We start from the raw sequence: 22,519 nt of genomic DNA on the forward strand, positions 1-22,519 counted from the left end.
TGGGTTTGTTTTTTTTTTCCCTCCATTTCTGTAGACACACGTTGTTTCAGGTAACTTTCTCGCTGGCTCCCTCAAGAAACCAAGCTATCCGTCAAAACACTGCCTCGTCATTAAAGCCAGGCATTCCGTTGATGGCACATGCTCTCGACCACGATTGCCACTTGCCATGCTCCATGAAGGCACATGTATTCACACATACGTGAGCACACTGATACACCCCCTACCTGACACGGTTCGTCTTGAAGCCTAGAAAGGGGTGATGCCTTTCTGCCTGTTCTATTTAAACACGTAGAACTGTCACCAAATGCCTGTAAACTCTTTTGCTTTCTAGAAGGCATGAGGGGAACGTTATTTAAATCTACACGCGATCCCAACTGTTTTGATGTGGGAATTGACCTTTGGGGGATGCAGGAGGAGAAGGGAAGGGAAGAAAGGCCGATGTACCCCAAACCTGGAGCCTTCCCAATTCACAGAAGGCAACTTCATCTTCAAAAATGATCTGAGCCAGTGACCCCTTGACTATTTATCGACATGCTCTTTTTTTCTGACATCCTGTCTGCTCACTGATGTTCCTAGCTATTCCAAAAGCCGGTAACCAAAAATCTTAGCACACTTTTGGGGTCACATTCTGCTTTCTTTTTTTAACTGCTTGTCTTAAAATACTTACTTTGCTTTTGCTTCAGTCTGTCACTTTATATATCAATTACATATGGCCTTTCAACAGCAGAACACACCATCTGGTCCACCAACTGAAGCCCACACCCCTTCTGCCAGCGTGTACTCCTTCCCCAAACATTTATTTGCTGTTGTGTAGATACAGACTATGTCCCGGAATGAGATACAGGTGATATGCTCGATCCACAAGTTCTACTCTACCTGAAGTTCATTGGAGAATAGCCAGACTGGTCCTCAAGCCAGGTGAACCCACCCTGGTGGGAACCAGGAGGCCATCCCTCTTCTTTCCAGAATGTTCTGACATTATTCCGCAAAGAGCCATGACTCCCCTAGTGCCCTTATCAGGAACGCTATCGCCAACCATCCTGCATTTTTTTTTTCTTTCCCCTCTCCTCAGGTGCATTGCATGGCTAAATCTCTAGCTTAAATGTGTCAATTTTTATTTGGACCTTCTATAAGAAAACCCGTACTAAAAACCTAAATCCAGTGTTTTATTTGGATAACAGAATAGTGAGCCAAAGCCGACTCTACTTTCCTGGAGTCCTCAATGTTGTATTCTACTTGAAATATTCCTCTTCAGTTCCTGCCTCTCGTGAATATCCTCTCCTTCCCCTTTCACACGCTCTTCCTTCATGTCTACCTTCTAGACGCTGAGTGTGCAAGGCTCAATCCTGAGCCCTCACTCAGCTCACCACTGCATGACTCTACCTCCATGCTGAAGGCACTCAATCTACGTCTCTAGCCCTGATCTTTCAGCCACCACAGAGGCCTGAATTTCAACTCCTTCTAGAACATTTGCCCTTTCAGTTCTGAGAGTACCCCCATGTTTTCCCTGCTCCAGATATTTGAGCAAACTATTTTCTTTCTGCGAGAGCCCTGGCTGCCCCTTACTCCATCCCCATCCCCCAACAGGGCATCCAAAAACCCGCCCAAAGTCTCTTTTGATGGATGTCCCTCCCATGCTCTCTCTCAATCCCTTGTGCTTCCACTGTCATAGAACTCACCACACTGTCTTATAACTGTGTTCTTAACTATCTGTCTCCCCACAGTGAGCTGAAAGCTCCACCAGGGCTGGGACTGTGCTCTCTTTATCAACGTAACCCCAACATCCTTTCTGGTACTTAGCATCCAATAGGTGTTCAGTAAATGTTTGATGAATGAACGAATGTTGAATGACCCACGATCATATCAAACTCAAAGCTAAAGTCAAATCATCCCACCAAAACTGCTAGCTCCGTCCTAATTTCCCCATTTCTATCCCCAGTACCACTATTCTTCAAGACATCTCCTACTCTAAAGTCATTTTTTAATTCTTTCTCTCCACCATCTGTAACCATACAGTCAGCCATTCACCCAAGTCCTGCCAACTTGTTCTTCACAGTCTCTAGTTTGACCCTCCTCTCCAACTAATTCATTCATGATTCCCTGTTTTGAGCCCCATGACTCCCTTTCCTTAATTCTTCCTTTGTGTGTCCGAGCGTCCTGTGCACACCTCTGTCATGGCACTTACCATACTGCTTTGGAATTTTTGATGTACTTATCTGTCTCTCTTAGTAAGTTCAAAGCTCTGCAGGGCGGGGACTGTGCCTGATTTCCTGTGTCCCCAGCTCCTACCACGATGACTTGAACAGTTGAAGTGTTCAGTAAACAAAATGAGTGTTCATGAATTGTTTGTTAAGTGAATGAATGAATCCCTGGCCTCGATCCCTGGTGCTACAGTTTAAGTTAATATCTGTTCTGTCTTCAGGGGAGATAAAGAACAAGACATTACCTCATTACATCAACCCTTTGAGAACTTGCGTGTCATTATCACATTTTCCCCCTTTCAACTTTGTGTCTTTGGGCTTAATAATTCTTCTTTCCTTCATCTTTCCTCGCCTATATTATGTTTCTGGAATATGTCCTTTGCCCAATAAGAATAGACAGGATTTTCATCTGCCCAGGAATCAATCTCTGAGTCAACAGTTTCATAAATTGTGCTCGGACTGACGATTGTTAGCTCCTTGCAGATGGTGGTGAGGAGAAGACTTGGGACAAGAGAAATGACAAAAAACAGAGAGATAGCAGCGCAGATAATAGGAGTATCCACTTGCTAAGCCTGCTCTCAAACCAATAAAAAAAATAGAAAATACCTTCCAACACATTAATACTATGTGAGAACAGAGCCAGAGACTCCATATAATTATTAGAGGGAAAAGAACAGGAGTTCAGATGAGTCTTAGCACACAGTTTGAGTCGAGATGGAATAAAATGCATTTTATCCCCCCTGCCCCCACAAAATGCGTAGAGATTTGATACATATTATAAATAATGGGGAGCATGTCGTGGACAATTATGAGACCACAGAGAAGCCAGATCCACAAGTAGGAATGATTTTATGATCAGGAGTTGAAGGCTAGTTTAGCTAGTTTAGAAACCCCATGCCAGGTATTACCTTCACCCCCATACCTCCACCACCATGCTGTAGAGAGTGCAAATCTGGACCCAAACGCTTTGCTTGTATGGTATTTTGCTACTGTGATTCGGTACCTAAGTGAGTGAAATGGAGAAACAACTTTTTCTGCTCCCTCACCTACAGTAACCCAACCTGGCCTCACTGAAGCCTCTTCTTATCATGAGAATTTATGACATGGCTCATTTATTAGGGAGATCCTTAGTCTCAGGATAGGTTCTACTGAGGCCATGACCCTTCTTAGGGGGACCACATTCATGGCCTTACGCGCATGGCATCCTCATACCCGACTTCCCTACAGATACGCCTACAGAAGATGAACACAGACACTCTCTCCTCCTCATGCACAGTGACACACGTTTATAGATATACATAGACAAACAAACAGAATCATTCGCAGCTTCTCCGCCATGCAGAAATACACACACTCATATATGGCAACACATACATATGTATGCAAATATACTCCCTCTCAACCCAGGCCTTCATGAAGATATTTCTTTCTTTCTCTTATATTAATAGTCATGCTGGTTCCAAAACAGTCAAAGGCCCAGTGGTAGATAAGTTGAGAGGGTATCTGTCTTGGCAGACAGAAGTGGGTGTCGAGTGGGTGAGCAGACAAATGACTGGGAGAAGGTGGTAGCTGAGTGAGAATGGGTGGGTGGATGACAGAGTGACTGAGTAGGAAGAAGGGCAAGTAATCAACTCTGATAAGATTCTAGAATATCATATTTTCCAACCTTTTAACTCTCGTTGTGGCTTTCCTTTGAACATTCTCCAAGTCTCATATCTCCTTTCTCTTTGTCTAGCAATCTTTAGCTCTCTCTGTCTCAGCCTCTCTTTCTGTGTGTCGGGGGGCGGGGTGGTGAGTGTGTGTGTGTGTGTGCGTGCGCTTTACTTTCCCATAACGAAAAGCTTACTGTAGTGCCAGGTAATATTTTATAACAACAAGATCCCTGATATGTAAATGTAACTGCATTTAAGAATTATTTGTAGTAATGAATTTGTGGAAATGTAATGAGAAAAAGAAAATGTGCTTGTTTATTCCTTTCAGGAAATTCCTCTATTCCCCCTGGTTTTCATCAGCTATATTTTTGGCAGGCTATGGGCATGGAAATGTGAAGACATCACTCTCAAAGAGAATTATAATAATTGCATCTGATTTATACAGATGTCACCATAGGGTTAGGCAGTTGGAAAATTCAGGGATCCAAATGAATAGGCACTTAAAATTAAGGACATGCCATACTTCTAGCACTCTGGTTTTTAACATTATCAGTAGTCCACAGAAGATTTTTTTTTCAGACCTCTAAAGTAGTCACAATGGCAAGACAGATTTATGTCTTATAAGATGAGAGCTAAAGCAAGCTATAGACGCTGGTGGTATACCTCCTGCAGATCCATTATAAAGGTTCCATTCATTTGAATGTCTTGAGCATATACTATATGTGCAAGGCACTAAGGAGGATACTGAAGAAATAAAAGACATTGTGCCTGGCCTCAAAGAATTTATGGGATAGTTGGGGTGTTTTGGAGTGGGCCTTGTGGGGTTTTAGCTGGGGACTAAAGAACAGGTAGGATTCCTAAGCCGGTCAAGAAAAGAGCATGGGTCAAAGTTAGGAGGCAGCAAAGAGAAGGGGTGGTATGTTGAGCAGACAGTTAGGAGGCTAGTCTGGGCAGATGAAGGTAGCATGTCTGAGAGTGGTAGGGGGGAAAGACGGAAGGGCGGCATGCGAACCAAGTCGTACGGGACTTAGAACACCACGTTGCGATCTGTCATCAATACAGAGCCACTGAAATTTGACCTCTTTTTATAAAGCCAACATTTATTAATGCAATAGTATCGATCTTTTCCAAGGGGAGAAACTCGCGGCCAATGAAAACTCTTAACATGTGAAGCATTTTTATAGAAATACGGCACATATCATGAGCTAAGAATATATATTGGGACTGGTAAGTGGAAAGAGAAGGGATGGAGGAAATAATGACTCTGATAGGCCTTTCTACTGTTATAACTGCGGTGAACAAAGTTGTTCTTTGCAACTGAAGAATTAATTGAACCACTAGTGGACTTCGGAAGGGCATGTACTTAGAACGGACAACTAAATAAGAATAATAAACCATAGTAAGTATCCCAAACCCTCTAATCTGGATTGAGCACATGTTAAGAAGACAGGCTGGCTTCTGGTTATTCTGACCTTTCGTCTTGTAACAGTGTGTTTATTCTTTATTGAACAAATAAATACTAGAGACCACTAATCCTACTCAGGGAGGTTAGTACAGAAAGGGTATTTATAAAGGCCAACAGTAAGGCTCCAGAACCGAAAAGAACAAATAAACCCCATTTCACTTACTGGCCAGAAAGTAAAACCCCTAGATGTCTGTACTATCCTCCTTCCCCTTCTTCTGCAGGACTCCCATGCTCCCCTCATGGCCAGAAGAGTATGCTCCAGGCCATCTCCCCCATAACTTCTGATGACCAGTTTTCTCCTTTCTCCTTGGGGAAGAATCCAGCAGATTAAGGGGATAATCCTAAATGCCTTTAAATTAAAATTAACCCAAAGAAGTGTGAATATATGTGACACTAAAAGCCAGACCTCCTCTCTGCTTCATGTGGAGAACTGATAGCCTTTACACTTGGAAACCAAACCAAAGTGATCCCCACACATCCAACACACACACACACACACACACACACACACACACACACACACACACACGCACACGCAGCACCTCTCCCTCTCCAAAGTCCAAGATGTTCCAGACAACATAACAAACCACACGGTTGGGAATGATTCATATGTTTCCACTCTCGGTCCAAAAATGAGCAAAAAAAAAAAAAAGTTTCCACTTAATTTATAATCAGAATTTTCTGTGCATTTCCTAAAAAAATTAAAGGGGAACAATTCAAAAATCTGGCTTTTCTTTCTGCAAAAATTACTGATTAGTTACAGACTAAAGTATCTTTTGGTAAAATACTTTTGTGCTCCATCCAACCCTGGAGACTAGGACTATGGCTGTGTGGTGCCAAATATCTAATCAGTCATCCAGTGTTTTCATGTTTTCGGATGTTTTCAAAAAGCTGGTGTTCTGCAGATACAGGCTTATTCTATCCAGTCTTTTGTTATCTCAGTCGTACATATGGATACAGAGTTTTCTGTTTGGAGTATTTCTCAAGGCCAATGCCTTATTATAGTTCCAACACCTGCAAATATTTGGCAGAGATTGCTCCATCCTCTCCATATCCCCCCTCTTCCCACAGCCCCACCCCCACCTCTTGCCATTATGAAGCTGTAAGTGTATACAGTATGTCCTTTCCTTGATGCTGGTAATCATTTATCTGTGACCCATGAAATGTGCAATTGCCAGAGCATAAAGTTAAGTTTCAAATCACATTTCATGGGCAAAACTTAGGTCCAAAACAAAGCAGCGGCAGGCCACAGCCGAAAGGATACTTAACGCGGGGTCTAGAAGCTGAGTTCCCGTTCCAATTCTGTGACTTTGACCAAATCACTTAACCTCTCAGAATCTTAGTTTATACCACATTACAGTGTAAGGCTTCAGCTAGACCAAGTGCAAGGCTTAGCGTCTTAGGCGTCTAAGAAATGAAGTCAATCAGATCATTCCTCGCCGCAGTTTTGAAGTGAATGAGAATATTACCTTGAGTGAAATCCACAGATAAACACTGAACTTTGTACAAATTTGTAAACATTAGATATAAATAAAAAATCAAAGAAGGCCCAAACCATTGTCAGCTTGCAACAAATTACGGGAGGGGAAAATATATCCTATTCGGAGTATTGCTACCTTCCCCAACCTCATGAAATCTTCAGGTAAGTTACCGTGGCTTGTTCAGGGCATGGCAAGAGGAAAATCCCCACTTCCTTCTTGCCCTCCTTCCATCCTATCTGGCTCTTCCTTCCAGCTCGGCTTCTATAGCCAGTCCCTATTGGGGATGGTCATCTTGTCAGTCATTTAAACATTTTATTTTCCTGGAATTTCTGCTAAATAGCTCCCTTCTTAAGAGCAGTTAAGCCACAGAGCGGGCAGGCAACGGGAATAAAACAATTTTCCAGAGCTGACGTTTGTTAACATCAACGTGAGGCAGGACGGTCTTACAAAATGGGCACTTAGCCTTGCGCACAAAGATTATATGGCATGGCAACCTCGGAAAACTCCGTTCGCGGAACACAAATGGAAGACTGGGAACTTCCGAGGCAGGGAAGTTCAGTCTGCAACCCACAAAAACGAGCACAGGCACGAAATCGGATCCTGGATTCGAGACTGATTGCCTTCGGTTTAAAGTTCTAGTTCAGACATTGGATTATCCCTTCTGACGTCGTGGTAAACTGAAGTTCCTTTTTTTTTTTCTTTTTTTTTAAGGCGGGCTTAGAATTAGCCCCCCGTTAAGGGCTTGAGGGCAATTTGTAGCAAGCAGCCAACCCCAGGCCTTTGTTTCTTTAGCATAGGGAGCGAGCAAACACAGACGCCACTGTCCTCCACACAGATCTCTTGCCTACGTATGGATACACTCAGACACCTCCACCCACACCTCCACGGAGACTCGCCCAGCTTTCCCCTTGCTCTCCTCATACGCATGCATATCGGCACCTATGCTAATTAGAGTACACCTACACCCGTACTCACATACTTAAAAGAAGAGGTGGAAAGATCACGGACAAAGATAGGTAGTGTGCAATCTGCCACTGACAGAGGAGAGAGGGACTTGTTTCCCTGGACGGGCTACTGGTGTGGCGCGTGGGGCCAGGGGCCTGAACTCATCCAGAACTGGCCAGAGATGAAGGAATGCAAGCAGGTTTATGCAACCGACGAAACAGGCTCCAGTGAGGGCTTGCGAGTGGGTAGGCTATTCCTCGCGAGAGCAATTTGGGGGCTAACGGCCGTGCCACATAGGAAAAGCGGACCTAGCTTTGTTAGGGAACTCGTTACCCATACGGCGGTGTATAAGAGAGACCAAGCTGTTTAAGGGATATTTCCCAGATCCCTTACCTTGAGTTTCTCAAATCGGTCGTTCAGGGACGCGACCTGATGGTCTCGGTGACGTCCCACCAGTTTGCATAAGGCACAGATCAATTGGTCATCGGATACACAATACATGTTCACTTTCTCGTTCTCATGGTCCAGGCAGGTGATCCCTCGAAGATGCGTGTCTGGCACTGGTTCCACCAGGCGGTGGCTGGTGAAAGGTTTCTTGTTGGGGTGTGTGGCCCGCAGGCACCGGTCACAGTAGGAGACCTCACAGGTGATGCATGTCTTCACTGCATCCCTTGGCGGGTCCTGCTCACAGAACTGGCAAGCAATTCGCTCACTAGACATGGCCGTGCTGGGCCTGTAAGTCCTCTCCCGGCGGCTCTCACTTGGGGAATTGGGCCCACTGACTGAAGCCTTCTGGAAGCGATCGATAATGTTCTGCAAAGTCACATTCCTCTTGAGGCCGTCCAGGCCCCGGTGGTTCAGCGAGATAACATACCTGCACGTGGGACACTGGAAAGCGGTAATGGGTTCAATGGATTCTCCAGAGCTGCAGCTCGAGACCAGGATGCGGTGGGCACAGCTGAAGCAGAGGCTGTGGGCACAAGGGAGCAGAAGGGGGTCTTCGAACAACTCCAGGCAGATTGGACAGGTCAATTCCGACTCCAGTGTTTCCATCTTTAGTGAAAATAATCCTGCTGGGGCATTAAGAACCACAGAGGCTGGGCTTTCACCTGCGAGGAATACAAAGCAGGAGTCACTAAGCGTCTCCAAAGGAAACCTGGATGCAGAGTGGCTACACACTAACCAACGGAGGCTCTTGCATGCTCGATTCCCCAGCAACGCTGGAGCAATAGGAAAGCGATCTGGGAATTAATCAAAAAGCCTCTCTCCCCCACCCTCCCCCGCTTCAAACCTTGTTTTCAACAAATGCCTGAGTTTATGTTCCTGCACTAATAAACAGAACCGTGTGGCCACCTCTGAATCCTGGTTTACTGGTTAACATTACTATTCCAGCTCACAGTACCAGCACGGAGCCGTCCCTCACATACTGTCCACTGACATTTCTGGTCCTAGACTATGATGAGCCTGAGGCCCTGCGAAATTCTCCATCTCCATTCTCCAATATTTTTCTGTATTTTACTTCAAGGTAAAATATAGGGGCTGTGCTTATTCTACATCCAGTGGAAGGAAAATAAGGCCATATTTCAAACTAACTCTCTCCTTCTTGAAATGATTCCATTCTGAGAGCCTGTGTAAAAAGAAGAAAAGAGGGCTTTGGAAAAATGGACTTCTCAGCATAGAATAATAAGTTCTTCAGAGTGTGAACCTTAATTACTTCCTGTTACCACTCATGGAAATTCCTGCTCTATCCTGTTTCTAGTAAGCTGAGTTACTAGAGACAAATGGTGCTAGTTTTCACTTCCTTCCCTCACCTTCGGCAAGCTCTTCATCTCATCAAGCTCAATGAGAAGGGACTATGACTTTTCAACTTACTCAGCAATAGTTGCTGATCAATAATGAAGATGTATTACCTTGTGGTTTTGGCTGGGTTTTATTATTACACACCCACTGAACTAGCACAAGCCTACTATGAAGCACACCTCCCCATGTGTCTTTTCACCCAATTAACATGAAACTAATCTCTTGGTCAATCTATCTCTTCTCCCGCAGACATTTCTGAGCTGAACATAATAGATACTGCCATGGGTCTTCCGTTAATTAAAATCAACACAGATAAATGTTCTAAGCTAGCCCTAACTGAGGAAAAATATGTCTTATCGACAGAAAATGTTAATCCTATTTATAGAAAAGAGAAAACCGTCCTTGGTTTTTGAATAATTTTTGTTCATCAGCTCACTATCATTGGAGACCCTCACCAAGGCTTGAAATTTCGATTCTGCCACTGAGTAAGTACAACAGATGCATCCCTAAAAGCTGTTTCTAAATCAAACATTTAAGTGCACTGAACTAACTAGCTATTTAATGGAAATCTATAGGAAACTGGGCTGTAAAAGTAGAGTCTTTTTTTTTTTTTTTTGTAAAACAGCCACTCTCGGTTGGGTAAGTTCAGATGCTTATATGACCACTTTTTTCAAACGTGAGACACATGGTTAGTCGTAGTTTACGATTAACGAGTGCCTCAAAATTGTTGGCCGGCCACATGTGGCTTCTAATATCTATCAGCATTCACCTATAGAGATGAAAAAGTAAAACAATTACAATGTGCATATATCACAGACTCTTAAAATTGGAAGCGACTCTAGTTAGAGATGATGGATTCCAACTTTTGCTCCAGGCAGAAATATATCCTTTGATAGCCCCACTGCTCAAATTCAACATGTCCATAAATGACCTTGTTATTCACCACCCCCCACCGGTCCCCACCACAAAAACCCCAAACACCTGCTCTCCTTCCAGTTTTCCCTATCTGGGGAATATCGCTATCCAAGCCTACAAACCTAGGAGTTCGCTCATTTACATGTTTATCGCCACAGCCACTGGTGGCTTCCAGAACATTCTGTTTTATTTCACTTACATATCTGTGTCTTCAGCTAACTCTCCCTGCTTCTTGAGGGCATCAACTATTTCATAGTTTTATTCAGAGCCTCATACATACATAGGTATTCAGTAATTGTTAAATGAAGGATCCCATAAAGTAGAAGTCAGAAGAAGGGACCTACCATTTATTGAGCACCTCCTGTATTCTGAGTACTGTTAAGCCCTTTACACATATTCCTTCATTAAATTCCGTCAAGAAGTCTGTAAGGAACTACCATGCCCATATTACAGTTAGGAGACTGGGGCTCAGCACTGCTAAGTAAATCAACCAGGAACATACATACCCAGGGCACTGGGTCAGGCTGATGCCAATGCCTGTACTCTTTCCCCTACACCTTCATTTCAATCATCTCACCTCCTTCACTGAAGTTTATCTTGACTATATGCAAGAGGGTTTCTAAACAGCATGTTTCCGCTTCTATTTTTGTCTCTCTGTGTCCCCCTGAGTTTCTCTGAAGCTGCCTCCCATTCCGAGTCCCTTCCAGAATCATATCTTTTTCTTCTAGGCCCAACTCCACCTCACACAGCATTTCTATTACTATCTCTTCCAGGACTGCAAGTCTGCACTCTTCAATGTCCGTGTTGGGAGCTACCTGGGAGAACTGAGGAAGGCCCCCCTCCAAAATGACAGTTGGTCAGGAGCATTGCTGAAAGACCTCTACGTGCTGAAACCTATAGAAAAACAATTAGAGTATTTGTGGTACTCTTCTAAATCTTAGGAGGGTGCCATACAAATTCTTCCGTACAAGAGGAAAAGCTCTCCGAGTTTCCCTGAAACTGTAAATATTGTTCTGGAGTAAATGGGACACTTGAACCTCACTATGAAATTAGGCTTGGGAAACTATGCTATGGGTCAGCATTGCTTCAAATAAGGTCAAGATAGGACTTTTAACCAGGGATTTCTGAACCTCCTAGAACTGTCTGAAGAACACTGTGTGTTTGTCATATATGCATTCTCATGGGGAGAGGGTTGTCCACAGCATTCAAAATGTTCTCAAAAGAGTCCTTAACAGAAAAATGTCAAACACGAGTGCTCTAAAATAACCCACCTTAACTGATTTCAGCTCTATAAAGAATAATATAAGATGGTTCCAATCTGTTGCTTATGGTAACTTTTCTATACTGTTTCTATTCTGTTCTGTTTCATCATTATCTAGCAACTGCTGTAGCCAAGACCAGGGAATTGAATATTTCTTTCAACTTTTCCAAACATCTGTTCATCTCATCTCTCATTTATGAGGCCACCTTGTTCTGGACATTCCTAATATTTCAGCATCCTTTCAACTATCTCCTGTTTTTACTACTTCCCTGATTATCTAAGCACATTTCCCCTTAAAATTTATCTGGCATGTACTATGTGCCACACTAAATAATACCCTTTACATGCATTGTCTCATTTAATTTTCACAACGACCCTCTAAAAGGTAGGTAGTATTATTACCAAAAAAAAGTAACTTGTCCCAGATTACATTTATTTGCAAGTAGCAGAACTAAGATTCAAGCCCAGAATAAGACTGAGAGTCCAGAAATAAACTGATATGCTCATAAGTTTATGGGCAAGTAACTTTTGACATGGATTCCAAGTCCACTCGGTGAGGAAAGAATAATCTTTTCAACAAATGGTATTAGGACAACTGAATAGCCACATGCAAAAAAAAAAAAAAAAAAAAGGTGATGAAGTTAGAATCCTACCTCACACCATATATAAAAGTTATCTCAAAATAAATCAACAACCTAAATGAAAGTGCAAAAACTTAAAATCTTGGATGGAAACATAGGTGTAAATCTTTGTGAACTTAAATTAAGGAAGGGTTTCTTATATTACATCAAATGCACAAGCAGCCAAAGAAAAAAATAGATAAATTGGACTTTATCAAAATTTAAAACTTCTGTGCTGCAAATGACAACATCAAGAAAGTAAAAAGACAACTCACAGAATGGGGGAAAAATATTTGCTAGTCACAGATGTGATATGGGTCTAGTATCTAGAAATAAACAGAACTCTTAAAACTCCACAATAAAAAGACCCCCAAAATGAGCAAATGATCTAAATAGACATTTCTCCAAAGATGATATACAAATAAAGGATCAGTAAGCATATGAAAAGATATTCAATATCATTAGCCATTAGGGAAATGCAAATCAAAAGCACACTGAAATACCACTTTGTACTCATTGGGATGGCTCTATTACTACTTCACACCCACTAGGATGACTATAATTTTAAAAAATAGCAAATGTCAGCCAGGATATGGAAAAACTGGAACCCTCATACATTGCTGGTGGGAATGTAAAATGGCACATCTGCTTTAGGAAATAGTTTGGCAATTCCTCAGATGGTTAAATGTGGAGTTAGCATACAACCCAGAAGAACTGAAGATGTGCTCACTCAAAAACTTGTACACAAATGTTCATAGCAGCACCAGTCATAATAGCCAAATGGTAGAAATAACCCAAATGTCCATCAACTGATGAAGGGAAAAACAAATATGGTACATCCATACAATGGGATATTATTCATCAAGAGAAAGTAATAAAGTACTGATCCATACCACAACATGCGTGAGCATTGAAAGCATTATGCTAAGTGAAAGAAGCCAGTCACCAAAGGTCAAAAACTGTTTGATTCTCTTTATATGAAATGCCCAGAATAGGCAAATCCATAAGAACAGAAAGTAGGTTAGTGATTGCCAAGGGCTGGGGAGAGAGAGGGAAGGGGGGTGACTACTAATGGGTACAGAGTTTCTTTTGGGGATGATGAAGAAAATGTTCAGGAATTAGTGGTGATCGTTGCACAACTTCGTGAATATACTAAAATCCACTGAATTGTACACTTTAAAGTGGTGAACACTATGATACATGAATTACATGTGAATTTTTTTAAAGAAGATTCAAACCCAGGTCTGACCCTGGAGCGTAAACAGATCACTACTATACTATATTGCCATCTATATAACTATGTAGTCATTCTAAACCCTCCCGGATTACTTCTTTCTATTGTTTTTCTGGGTCAATGATTCCCTGTCTAGGTTTTGCAACATCCTAGAACACCTCTAATGATCAATGGTTGTCAGAAAGTTCTCAGCTCCCAATTTGTATTCGTTAAAAACCACGGGGGCGTGGGGCTGGGTGGCTCAGTCGGCTGGGCGTCTGACTCTTGGTTTCAGCTCAGGTCATGATCTCAGGGTCCTGGGATCGAGCCCCGGGTCGGGCTTCGCTCCACACTTGGTGTGGAGTCTGCTTAGGATTCCCTCTCTCCCTCTCCCTCTGCCCCTTCCCTCGATCTCTCTCTCTCTCTCTCTCTCTCTCTAAAATAAATAAATAAAATCTTTAAAAGTGAAATAAAATAAAAACCATAAGACTCCTTAAAAATACTTGGCTCCTATATCACAAAATACTTTTAGGAAGCACAGAGGGAAGCAGTATGACAAAAATGAAACAATGGCAAAGTGTTGCAACTTCCAAAAGTCTGTGAATCACTGATCTCTGCAGAATTAGAGAGTGTGCTAAAGATAAAGACAGGATGTGAACCTGATATAGTGCCACTCGATAACAGGTAATCAGGAAGCTTTTGCCAGAAAACACAATGGTTTGTCATACAAATGCACTGATGAAATGCCCGGGAGGGCATACCAATTGCCATGTTAAGAAACAAATGCCCACATCCGCAGACACTGATTTGTTCCCTTCTGTATCATTTAGTATGTTTACGTATTTGCCCTTGCTTGGTTTTACAACTGTTTCTGCCTGCCTTATCTTCACCCTGCACCCCCTTCAGGCTGAGACCCCTGAAAAACAGAGGTCGATGAGACAAAACGATAAGAAGGTATCATAAGGCTGTGTGAGTAAGTGGAAATACAAAAGAGGAGCTTCCGTGCAGGTGGTTAAGATAAAAATAATGCATTCTACACCTACCAAATGAAAGATTGATTTCGGCATTGCCCTCCAAATCTGGCATGCCGTTAACTCCGATCACGGAGAAAAGCTGTGATCTGCACTTGGCAGAATTCTATTATTTCAAATGTTATTGGAACATAATTAAATGCCCCCATATTTCAGCAGTTTAGATTCAGTCTAGTTTTCATCTCCCAGGTCTGCAGAGCGTAGCCCTGGGCTCTCACTACCTCCCTGAGGAGCCACAGCTCTCCCCCCCCCCCCCCCCCCGCCCACACACATCCCTTCTGCACAGAAAAACCGAGAGTGTGAAACCAAGCCTGACCTCTGGGCTGTAGAATGAAGATTGAGCTGAGCTGCAGGACTTGTTTTAAAAACAAATTAATGGAAAATAAACATTCTTCAGGATATTAACATGGATGTCCCATGAGCTTTTCCTTAAAACACTGCAAACCCATCTCCCTGCCTTGGGGGATGAGAGAATGAGTCCCGGCTTAGTCTGATGTTTCCCTAACTGTAAAATGTCGTGCAAGTTGAACTAGAATCACCAGCCGTTCTCTTTAAGATGTTTTCCAGCTCTGACATCGGATTATTACAGAGCTCTCGCTCTCTGCTCCCACATAGGAAAGACACGGTGGCTTTATTGAAAACTAGCTCCTCAAAACACAAATCTTATTTATTGGTGTGACCAGAAAGGCTGACCAGTGAAGGGCACCATCATGAAAGGAACCAAATGCATTACTTTCCTTTGGCTAAGCCAAGATGCTGAAGGACAGTGGCTGGTTTTGCCTGTTGTACCTCCTTAAGGAAGGAGGTACAACAGGAAGGTATAACCTTCCTTAAGGAAGATATAATGGGTGTTCCTAGAGGACAACGAGAACACCTTTTGGAACTGAAAAGAAAGACAACCAAATCCTGGAATGCTCTTAGTAGGAAAGGACCCATTGAAGCTGGGGGGGGGGGGGATAAAAAGAGATCATTTGGGAACACAAAAGGCAACCAATGCATAGAATTCTCACCCTAAAAGGACCCGGACTAGAAATAGAAACCTAGAAAAAAAGAGGCTAGGTGGTCAGTAATAGCCATCTTACGTTTGTGTACCGTGTGATAGTTTCCAAATGGTTCCAAAGCCATTATCTCATTTGATCCTCAAAACAGAGCCTGGTTATAGTCCTGGCTCTAAGCTGAATTAGCTGAGTGGGTCCTAGGTAAGACATTTAAAGTGTCTGGGCCACAGCCTCCTCATCTGTGGCTTGAAAAATACTGGCCCTACCCCAGCTCACAGGCTCTTATGAGGATCACATGAGGACAAAATAAAATTATTAACTTGCTTTATAAATAGGGAGATATTCTCATCATACATTCACAGACGGGTGGATACAAAGCAAGTTATTGAGGAAAGCAGCAAATGTTTGGAAATTCATCCCAAACACACGGTTGGCATGATGGAGAACAGTCACACTCCCCCGCAAGTTTTCTGGAGGACCATGTGTCTGATTGTGGTATTTCTTATGCTCATATGTCTCCCCTGTTATACTGGAGTCCCCCCAAGGGAAGAACTGTCTCTCTTCTTTTCAGCTTTTATCATGCACGGGGAGAGCTCAGGACTGGAGGGTGATGACCAACTGACAGAAAGCACCAGAACCAGTTCCTGTCTGAAAGATCATTAAAGCCTACTTAATATTTTATAGCATGTGGATTTAACGATGTTTTCTTTACAATAATTAGCTCCTAAAGTCAACCATTGGCCATTTTATATAATAGAATCACCATAAACATTACAGTGAATATCACAATAGCAGAACTAAAAGTCCTACGTTTGCTACGAAGGCAAAAGACTAATCTCAGGAACCAAGAGGAGGATTTGCCAAGGTAACCCAGGATAATTGACAGGAATCCTTAGTACAATTCATGACACCTTTATCTTCATGCAGAACACACCGGCAGTCATAAGGGTGAACAAAGGGAGAACCAACTTAATCCACCTCGTGCTACCAGTCCAGCTTCCCATCTGTTCTAGGACTGCTTTTCCCAAGCTCTCTTACCCAGGGCAATGTTTGTAAATGTTTAAATGTTCAGGGACACACCTGGATGGGCAGCCCTCTCCACTCCCACAGAATAAAACTGGCAATATATGTATGTAGGGCATACTGTTGAATGTGAGTTAGGCTGAGAGCACCCCAAGTTCAGGTCAGAGACAAGGGACAGAGAACAGAAGCCTATTTGAAATCAAGCTTCTACTCCCTGGGGAATCACATGGATCCTAGCAACACTGAACAAAAGGCTATAGACAAAGCGATTGAGGATTCTGGACCGTAAACCATTTTTCTATCTCTGGGCTGTATACATTCACACACTTCACCGTCCTACATTAGCACTGTCTCCCAGGCCCATAAGTTATGCTCCTAACGGGGCAAACCGTAAACACTGGGATTTTTGGTTTCAGGAGGATTTGAGTTTACATAATGAGTTTGTTATCAGATCCTTTGGTCTCTGTTAGAGAAAAGATCCAAAGACTGGGGATGCTGTTCATCAACCAGAGGAGTCTGACCTGCAGGAAAGAGGCTGAGACCGAGCCCAAGGTCAAGCAGTCAGAGCTGTGCAGGGAGACAAGAACCCAAGTAGGACAAATCTTACTAATGATACTTTGCTAACCCACTTAGACTGAACCAACACCCTAGTGTGCACTCAGGTGAACCGCACGTGGACAAGGGAGTGGTGGGGTGTTGGAACACTGTTCAAAACCCCTCCACCACCCACACCGTAACCCATCTAGCAGTCTGAGCAGCTCATGGGATTTCTAAGGGAAGCGCCGGAGCTGGGAGATTAACTATCAAAAGATTCTGTCTGCCTATGGTCACGGAGAAGCGGAAGATGGAAAAAGAGAAACAGTAGGAAGAGCCACCAACCTCTGGGGCCCACGGAAGACTTTGAGCAGAGTTTTAATTCATGGAAATAGAGAGAAAAACATATCGATCCTTGGAAGAGAGGGGAAATGAAAAGGAGACCAGCAAGCAGTCTGCCCAGGGGGATAATTGGAGTTGGAATTTCTTTTTTTTTTTATTTAATTTTATTTATTTGACAGATAGAGACACAGCGAGAGAGGGAACATAAGCAGGGAGAATGGGAGAGGGAGAAGCAGGCTCCCCACTGAGCAGGGAGCCTGATGTGGGGCTCGATCCCAGGACCCTGGGATCATGACCTGAGTCGAAGGCAGACGCTTAATGGCTGAGCACCCCAGGTGCCCCGGAGTTGGAATTTCTTGTCTCGACACCACTCATCCGGTCTTCTCACTTGTTAGCATGAGCCAATACACTGGCTGAGAAACACTTTTCTAGTCTCTGCTCTATACTGCTTGGTGATGAACACAATGGTTTTTGAGAGACCTAAAATACAGAGATTACAGTAATACCACCTGGGTACCAACATTGCAGTCATCAAAAAGTGGACAATGGGCAGCTCTCCCGAACTGTCATATATCCAGGATCAACCCGTTCCACGTCCTATTTTGAAGATGCAATGCTCTAAGTCAAGACCCCCGGCTTAAGTAAGGAGGCATTTTATATACACAGTGCCTCGATTTCCCCCTTTGCACAGGAGGCCAAAAAAAAAAAAAAATCCACGCTAAATGGAAATGGAGCACCCCCTGGCCTCCACTAGCCGTGGAACCACACGGCCTAACAGCTAGGGAGTTCCCAAGATCCATAAAGACTAGATGACAGACACACAAGAGGTCAAGCAGGTGCCTCTGGAAACAGCCATTCGAGACACATTCTGTGCCTCAGCCCTCCCCTCCCCTCTTGTTCTGGGCTCTGTGCCCCTGATGGGAAAGAAAGAACCTGAGTGCAGAGAGGACATTCTCTCCTCTTCACCAAGCCAATGAGGTTTGCTGAGAGATAAAGACCTACTCCTTCTGCAGTTTTCTTCTCAACTGTCATGGCGTCAGCAGGTTTTATGGGAGGAGGGAGGAGGGAATGGATGGGCGCACTACCCAGAGCAATTTTTGGATGCAATTATGAGACTCCACTGGCACTGCTTTAGGATCTGCAAGTTGGAGCAAGTTGCCCTGCACTTAGAGGAGGGATTAACTAAACCAATTTCATCTAAATCAATTTGCACTGTTCAGATGATATATTCACGAAGCAACCAAGTCACCCTGATTTGTGGCACTGCTTCCCAGGGGTGGCCTTGCAAGGTAGAACATGCTAGATGAGAAGTCTAGTGGTCACGAAAGAGGGAGGGAAACAATCACCCCTTCTTGTCCCTGGCCTCTCCCCCTGCCTTGCTCCTCCCTGTCTTACTCCTGGAGCTGCAAGTAAGGAAGTAGGCCTCAAACAAGCAGGAGGCCAAAGTGCTAGGCCAAGACTGGGGCCTCAGCCCGGTCAGCAGAGAACTCTGCACATTGTAGATGCTTAATAAATATTGTTGACTCACCGCTGCTAGATGCTAATCATGCTTATATTGCCATGCCTACAATTATTTATGCCACTTTTCAGTAGAAATTAACTGCCCCCATATAGACTAAAAATGGGTGAGGTTATGTTTTCAAATGAGTCTGACTCAGACTGTTAGGTTGGAATACATTAGATATGATTCAAGCCTCGACTTAAAATAATCACCATTACTCTGCATGCCTAGTTTTATGCTTGTTTTCATTCAGTTGTACATGCACTAGGAACAACAACAACAACAACAAAAAAGGAGTCCTGAGTACAGTGATGGATTTGGCTCCCAGGGGGACTAATAATGGCAAGGTTTCCAGTAAACTAGGGTTCCTCCTTGCACCCAGTCAATCTATTAGCCCAATAAAAGGTAAATGAGGTACTTTATTTGAAAAGTATAATGCTGAGGGTTTATAGAACCCTTTCATCTTCAATGGACCAAGCCGAGACTCACAATACCCAGTACACAATATTATGCCTTTTACACAAGTGCATCAACTATGAAAGAAAGGTCATAGGAATGTCCTAAGGCCATAAAGCCAATGTAACATCAGATTTGGGATAAACTCTTGATCTTCTTGACTCCTAGACCTGTATTTCAACCACATAAATCAAGTTGTGAGGAACAGTCAGGAAAAATCTAATTCACATTTTATATCTGTATTAAGTTAATTGATTGGGCAGGAATATATAAAAAATAGCCAAGACTGTTTCCCCCTTAGGGCAGTTAGTATGAGTGGAGACGGGTGAAGGGTGAAGAGGGGGACGTGAGGGTTGGGGTAATCAGCTGAGGTTAAGCCAGAAGGAGGGGAGGGAAGCTCTCTATTCAGCATGCCCCTTCTATTGGAACATCGCCAGAGAAGCGATTAGAGTGTCCTGGGAGGGAACAGAATAGGGTTAAAGGCAGCCCTTATGGCCCAACTTGAGAATCCAAGGAATCAACCCACACACATGACTTGTCTATTTCAACAGACTCCACTATATTCCTGGGTAAGGGCTCCTCCTCACAGACACACAACCATCACTATCCACCCGCTCCACACTCAGAAATCCTCAAAAAGGCAAACGGGTTGAGAAGCAAGAGGCTGCAGGGCTGGGCGGCAGACGGAGTGCACAGGTTGGTGGGGGGCAGTGTAGGGGACGGATAGGGTCTGGTGGGAGATCTGGGTGGGCAGGTAGATGTGTGACGGCGCAGGAAGAACGCAAGTGAGCGCGAAGGCGGGTAGGGGAGTGTGGAAGAGAGAAAGTGAAGAAACTAAAGACCCCAGGATCCCAATTTCCTGCTCTGCGGAACAACAAAACAAACAAACAAACAAACAAACAAACCCACAAAAACAAAAAACGCCTCCAGAGAAAGAACGCGCTACACACCAAGTACTAAGTAACCTAAACCTTAGCATCACCAAAAATGTTTCTGTAAATCCACTCCGCCGCTATTTACTTAATTCTTAGGAGCCAGGAATGGAAAAACCCCACCTCTCCCCGGTTCAGTCGCAGTCTGTCCTCTGGACATAGGTAAGTTCGCCCTCTCCCCCACTGGGCTGGTTTCACAGCTAGGCCAGAAATAAGGAAACCACCCAGGCGGAGACTGGAGGATCGCTCCCCTGGCAGAAAAGGGATTAAGTTTCGCCGGGCCTCCCCGCCGGCGGGGTGTCCGCAGCATCTCGGGCTGCTGCAGCAGCCACCGCCGGGCGGAGGGCCGGCCAAGGGGCGCCGCCCGGGCCGAGGAGGCTGCGGGCCGCGGGAGCGTGGGAAGGCGGCGGTGCCCTTTCCCAGACTCACGCCCAGGCGCCGGGGGAGCCGTTCCACTGCCCTGCGCCGGGCCGGTCGCGGCGCTGGAGGCCTCGGGCCGCCCCCGCCCCGCACCCCGGAGTGCAAACTCCGTCCCAAGAGGGCAGCGACGGGCGCCTGGGCCAGGCCGGGGAGGTGGGGGGGCGGGGGAAGAGAGGCCGCCGCCGCCGCCGCCACCTCGAGCCTCGCGGGCCCCGTCACCCTGCCCCGCCGAGCCCCGGAGCCCTCGGCCCGCGCCGGGCCCCAGCGGCACCTGAGAGGCGGCCGGAGCGGGAGCGGGAGCCGAGCCCGGGCCGTGGCTGGCGCGGGCGGTGGCGCTCGGCTCCCGGGGCCGCGGCGAGGGGGCGCGTTTTACCCATAGCGTTCCCGGGTGCCAGCCATCTCCTCGGCGCGCCTGAGGGCGCCGGGCGCTCGCCTGCCTCCGCCGGCAGCTGGCTCGGGCTCCGGCGCGAGCTCCCCGGGCCGCCGCCGCCGCCGCCGCCGCTCTAGGCCGCCGCCCGCCTTCGCCTTCGCCGCCGCCGCCGCGCAGCAGCCGGGATCCGCCCGCCCGCGCGCCCCGCCAGGGACAGCACGGCGGCCGCGACGCTACCGCAGCTGGGTCTCCTGAGCCAAACTTAAGAGTTTTCGCCCTTTAGTCCAGGGGCAGCACCATGACACCGCGGCAGCACCACACTGTCATTTCCGCCGCCGCAGAGGAAAAAAAAAAATAAAAGGCGATCCCTACGAAAAGGGGGGTGGGGGGCAAACAGGGCTGGGGCTGACGCCCCGAGGGAGCACTGGGAAGGGCCCCCGGCAGCAGGGGCGCTCGGCCACCTTCCCGGGCTCACCTTCCGCCGCCCCCGCCGCTCCCAGCTCCCCTAGCCCCTCCTGTGGAGGCGCGTTTACATGTTTTCTCCCCTGGCAGGAGTGACCGGAGAAACCTGAGCAAGCAAAGGCAGCGGGTGGGTGGGGTTCGGGTTACTACTGTACCTACCAGCTGATTCCAGCAGCCTTTTCTCCAGCGCCCTGTCATCTTGAAGGAAGACACACCGAGAGGGGCCCGAGCGGGCGCGCGCGCGCGCGCGCGCGCGTGTGTGTGTGTGCGCGTGTGTGTGTGTGCGTGTGTGTGTGTGTGTGCGCAAAAGAGAGAGAGAGCGCGAGAGCGAGCGAGCGCAGGATGTGTGTGAAATGTAGAAGGAAGACTATGGCCAAACTCTTCTCCCACCCGCCAACCCCCTGGTCCCACAAGCCACCAGGTTAGAACAAGGAAAAGGCCGTTGCAACCAGCAATGAGAAGAGAGTGCCTAGGTCCACCGCGCTGGTCCTCAGATGAAGCTGCTCTAAATGCAAAGTTAACTACAGAGTAAAACAAAAATAGTGGAGGAGACAGAAAAGGGCAGACAATTGAAGGAAACCCAACCCCTCTTTCTTTTTACAAAGGGAGAATGCCTGTGCTTTATTGGCCTTGGGCAGAAGTTGTGGGGATGGATTAAAGCCACCAAAATTTAAAAACAAAACAAAAGAAAGTAGGGTTTCATTTGCACATTCAAATCCTTGATGGGCGAAACAAGAGGGTCCTTAAAGAGGACAATGGGACAGATGCCAGCTATCCAGGTACAATGTCCCTAATAAGCTAATTGGTCCATCTGGAACCCAGAAGCCTCATTGGTCTGGAGTCAGCCTCTCCGCTGACCAGTCATTGGCTCAGAGACCACTACCCCACTGACAAAGA

General features: G+C 45.5%; 1 protein-coding gene across 2 annotated transcripts in view; it reads right to left on the reverse strand.

The window, feature by feature from the left end:
• MID2 (midline 2) overlaps positions 1–21,854 on the reverse strand; it is a 93,066-nt gene extending 71,212 nt beyond the window's left edge. For both annotated transcript variants that reach the window (XM_028089763.2, XM_028089762.1), the window contains exons 1-2: positions 21,782–21,854; positions 8,138–8,853 (exon numbers count right to left, since the gene is read on the reverse strand). In XM_028089763.2, coding sequence (XP_027945564.1) covers positions 8,138–8,797 — 660 coding nt within the window. In that variant the 5' untranslated portion in view covers positions 8,798–8,853; positions 21,782–21,854. The remainder of the gene's footprint in view (positions 1–8,137; positions 8,854–21,781) is intronic.
• Between the last annotated feature and the right edge of the window lie 665 nt (positions 21,855–22,519).

This window comes from Eumetopias jubatus, unplaced genomic scaffold, assembly GCF_037043125.1.
Source record: "Eumetopias jubatus isolate StellerSeaLion01/CBP00866 unplaced genomic scaffold, mEumJub1_p1.0 scaffold_11, whole genome shotgun sequence".
Classification (NCBI taxonomy): domain Eukaryota; kingdom Metazoa; phylum Chordata; class Mammalia; order Carnivora; family Otariidae; genus Eumetopias; species Eumetopias jubatus.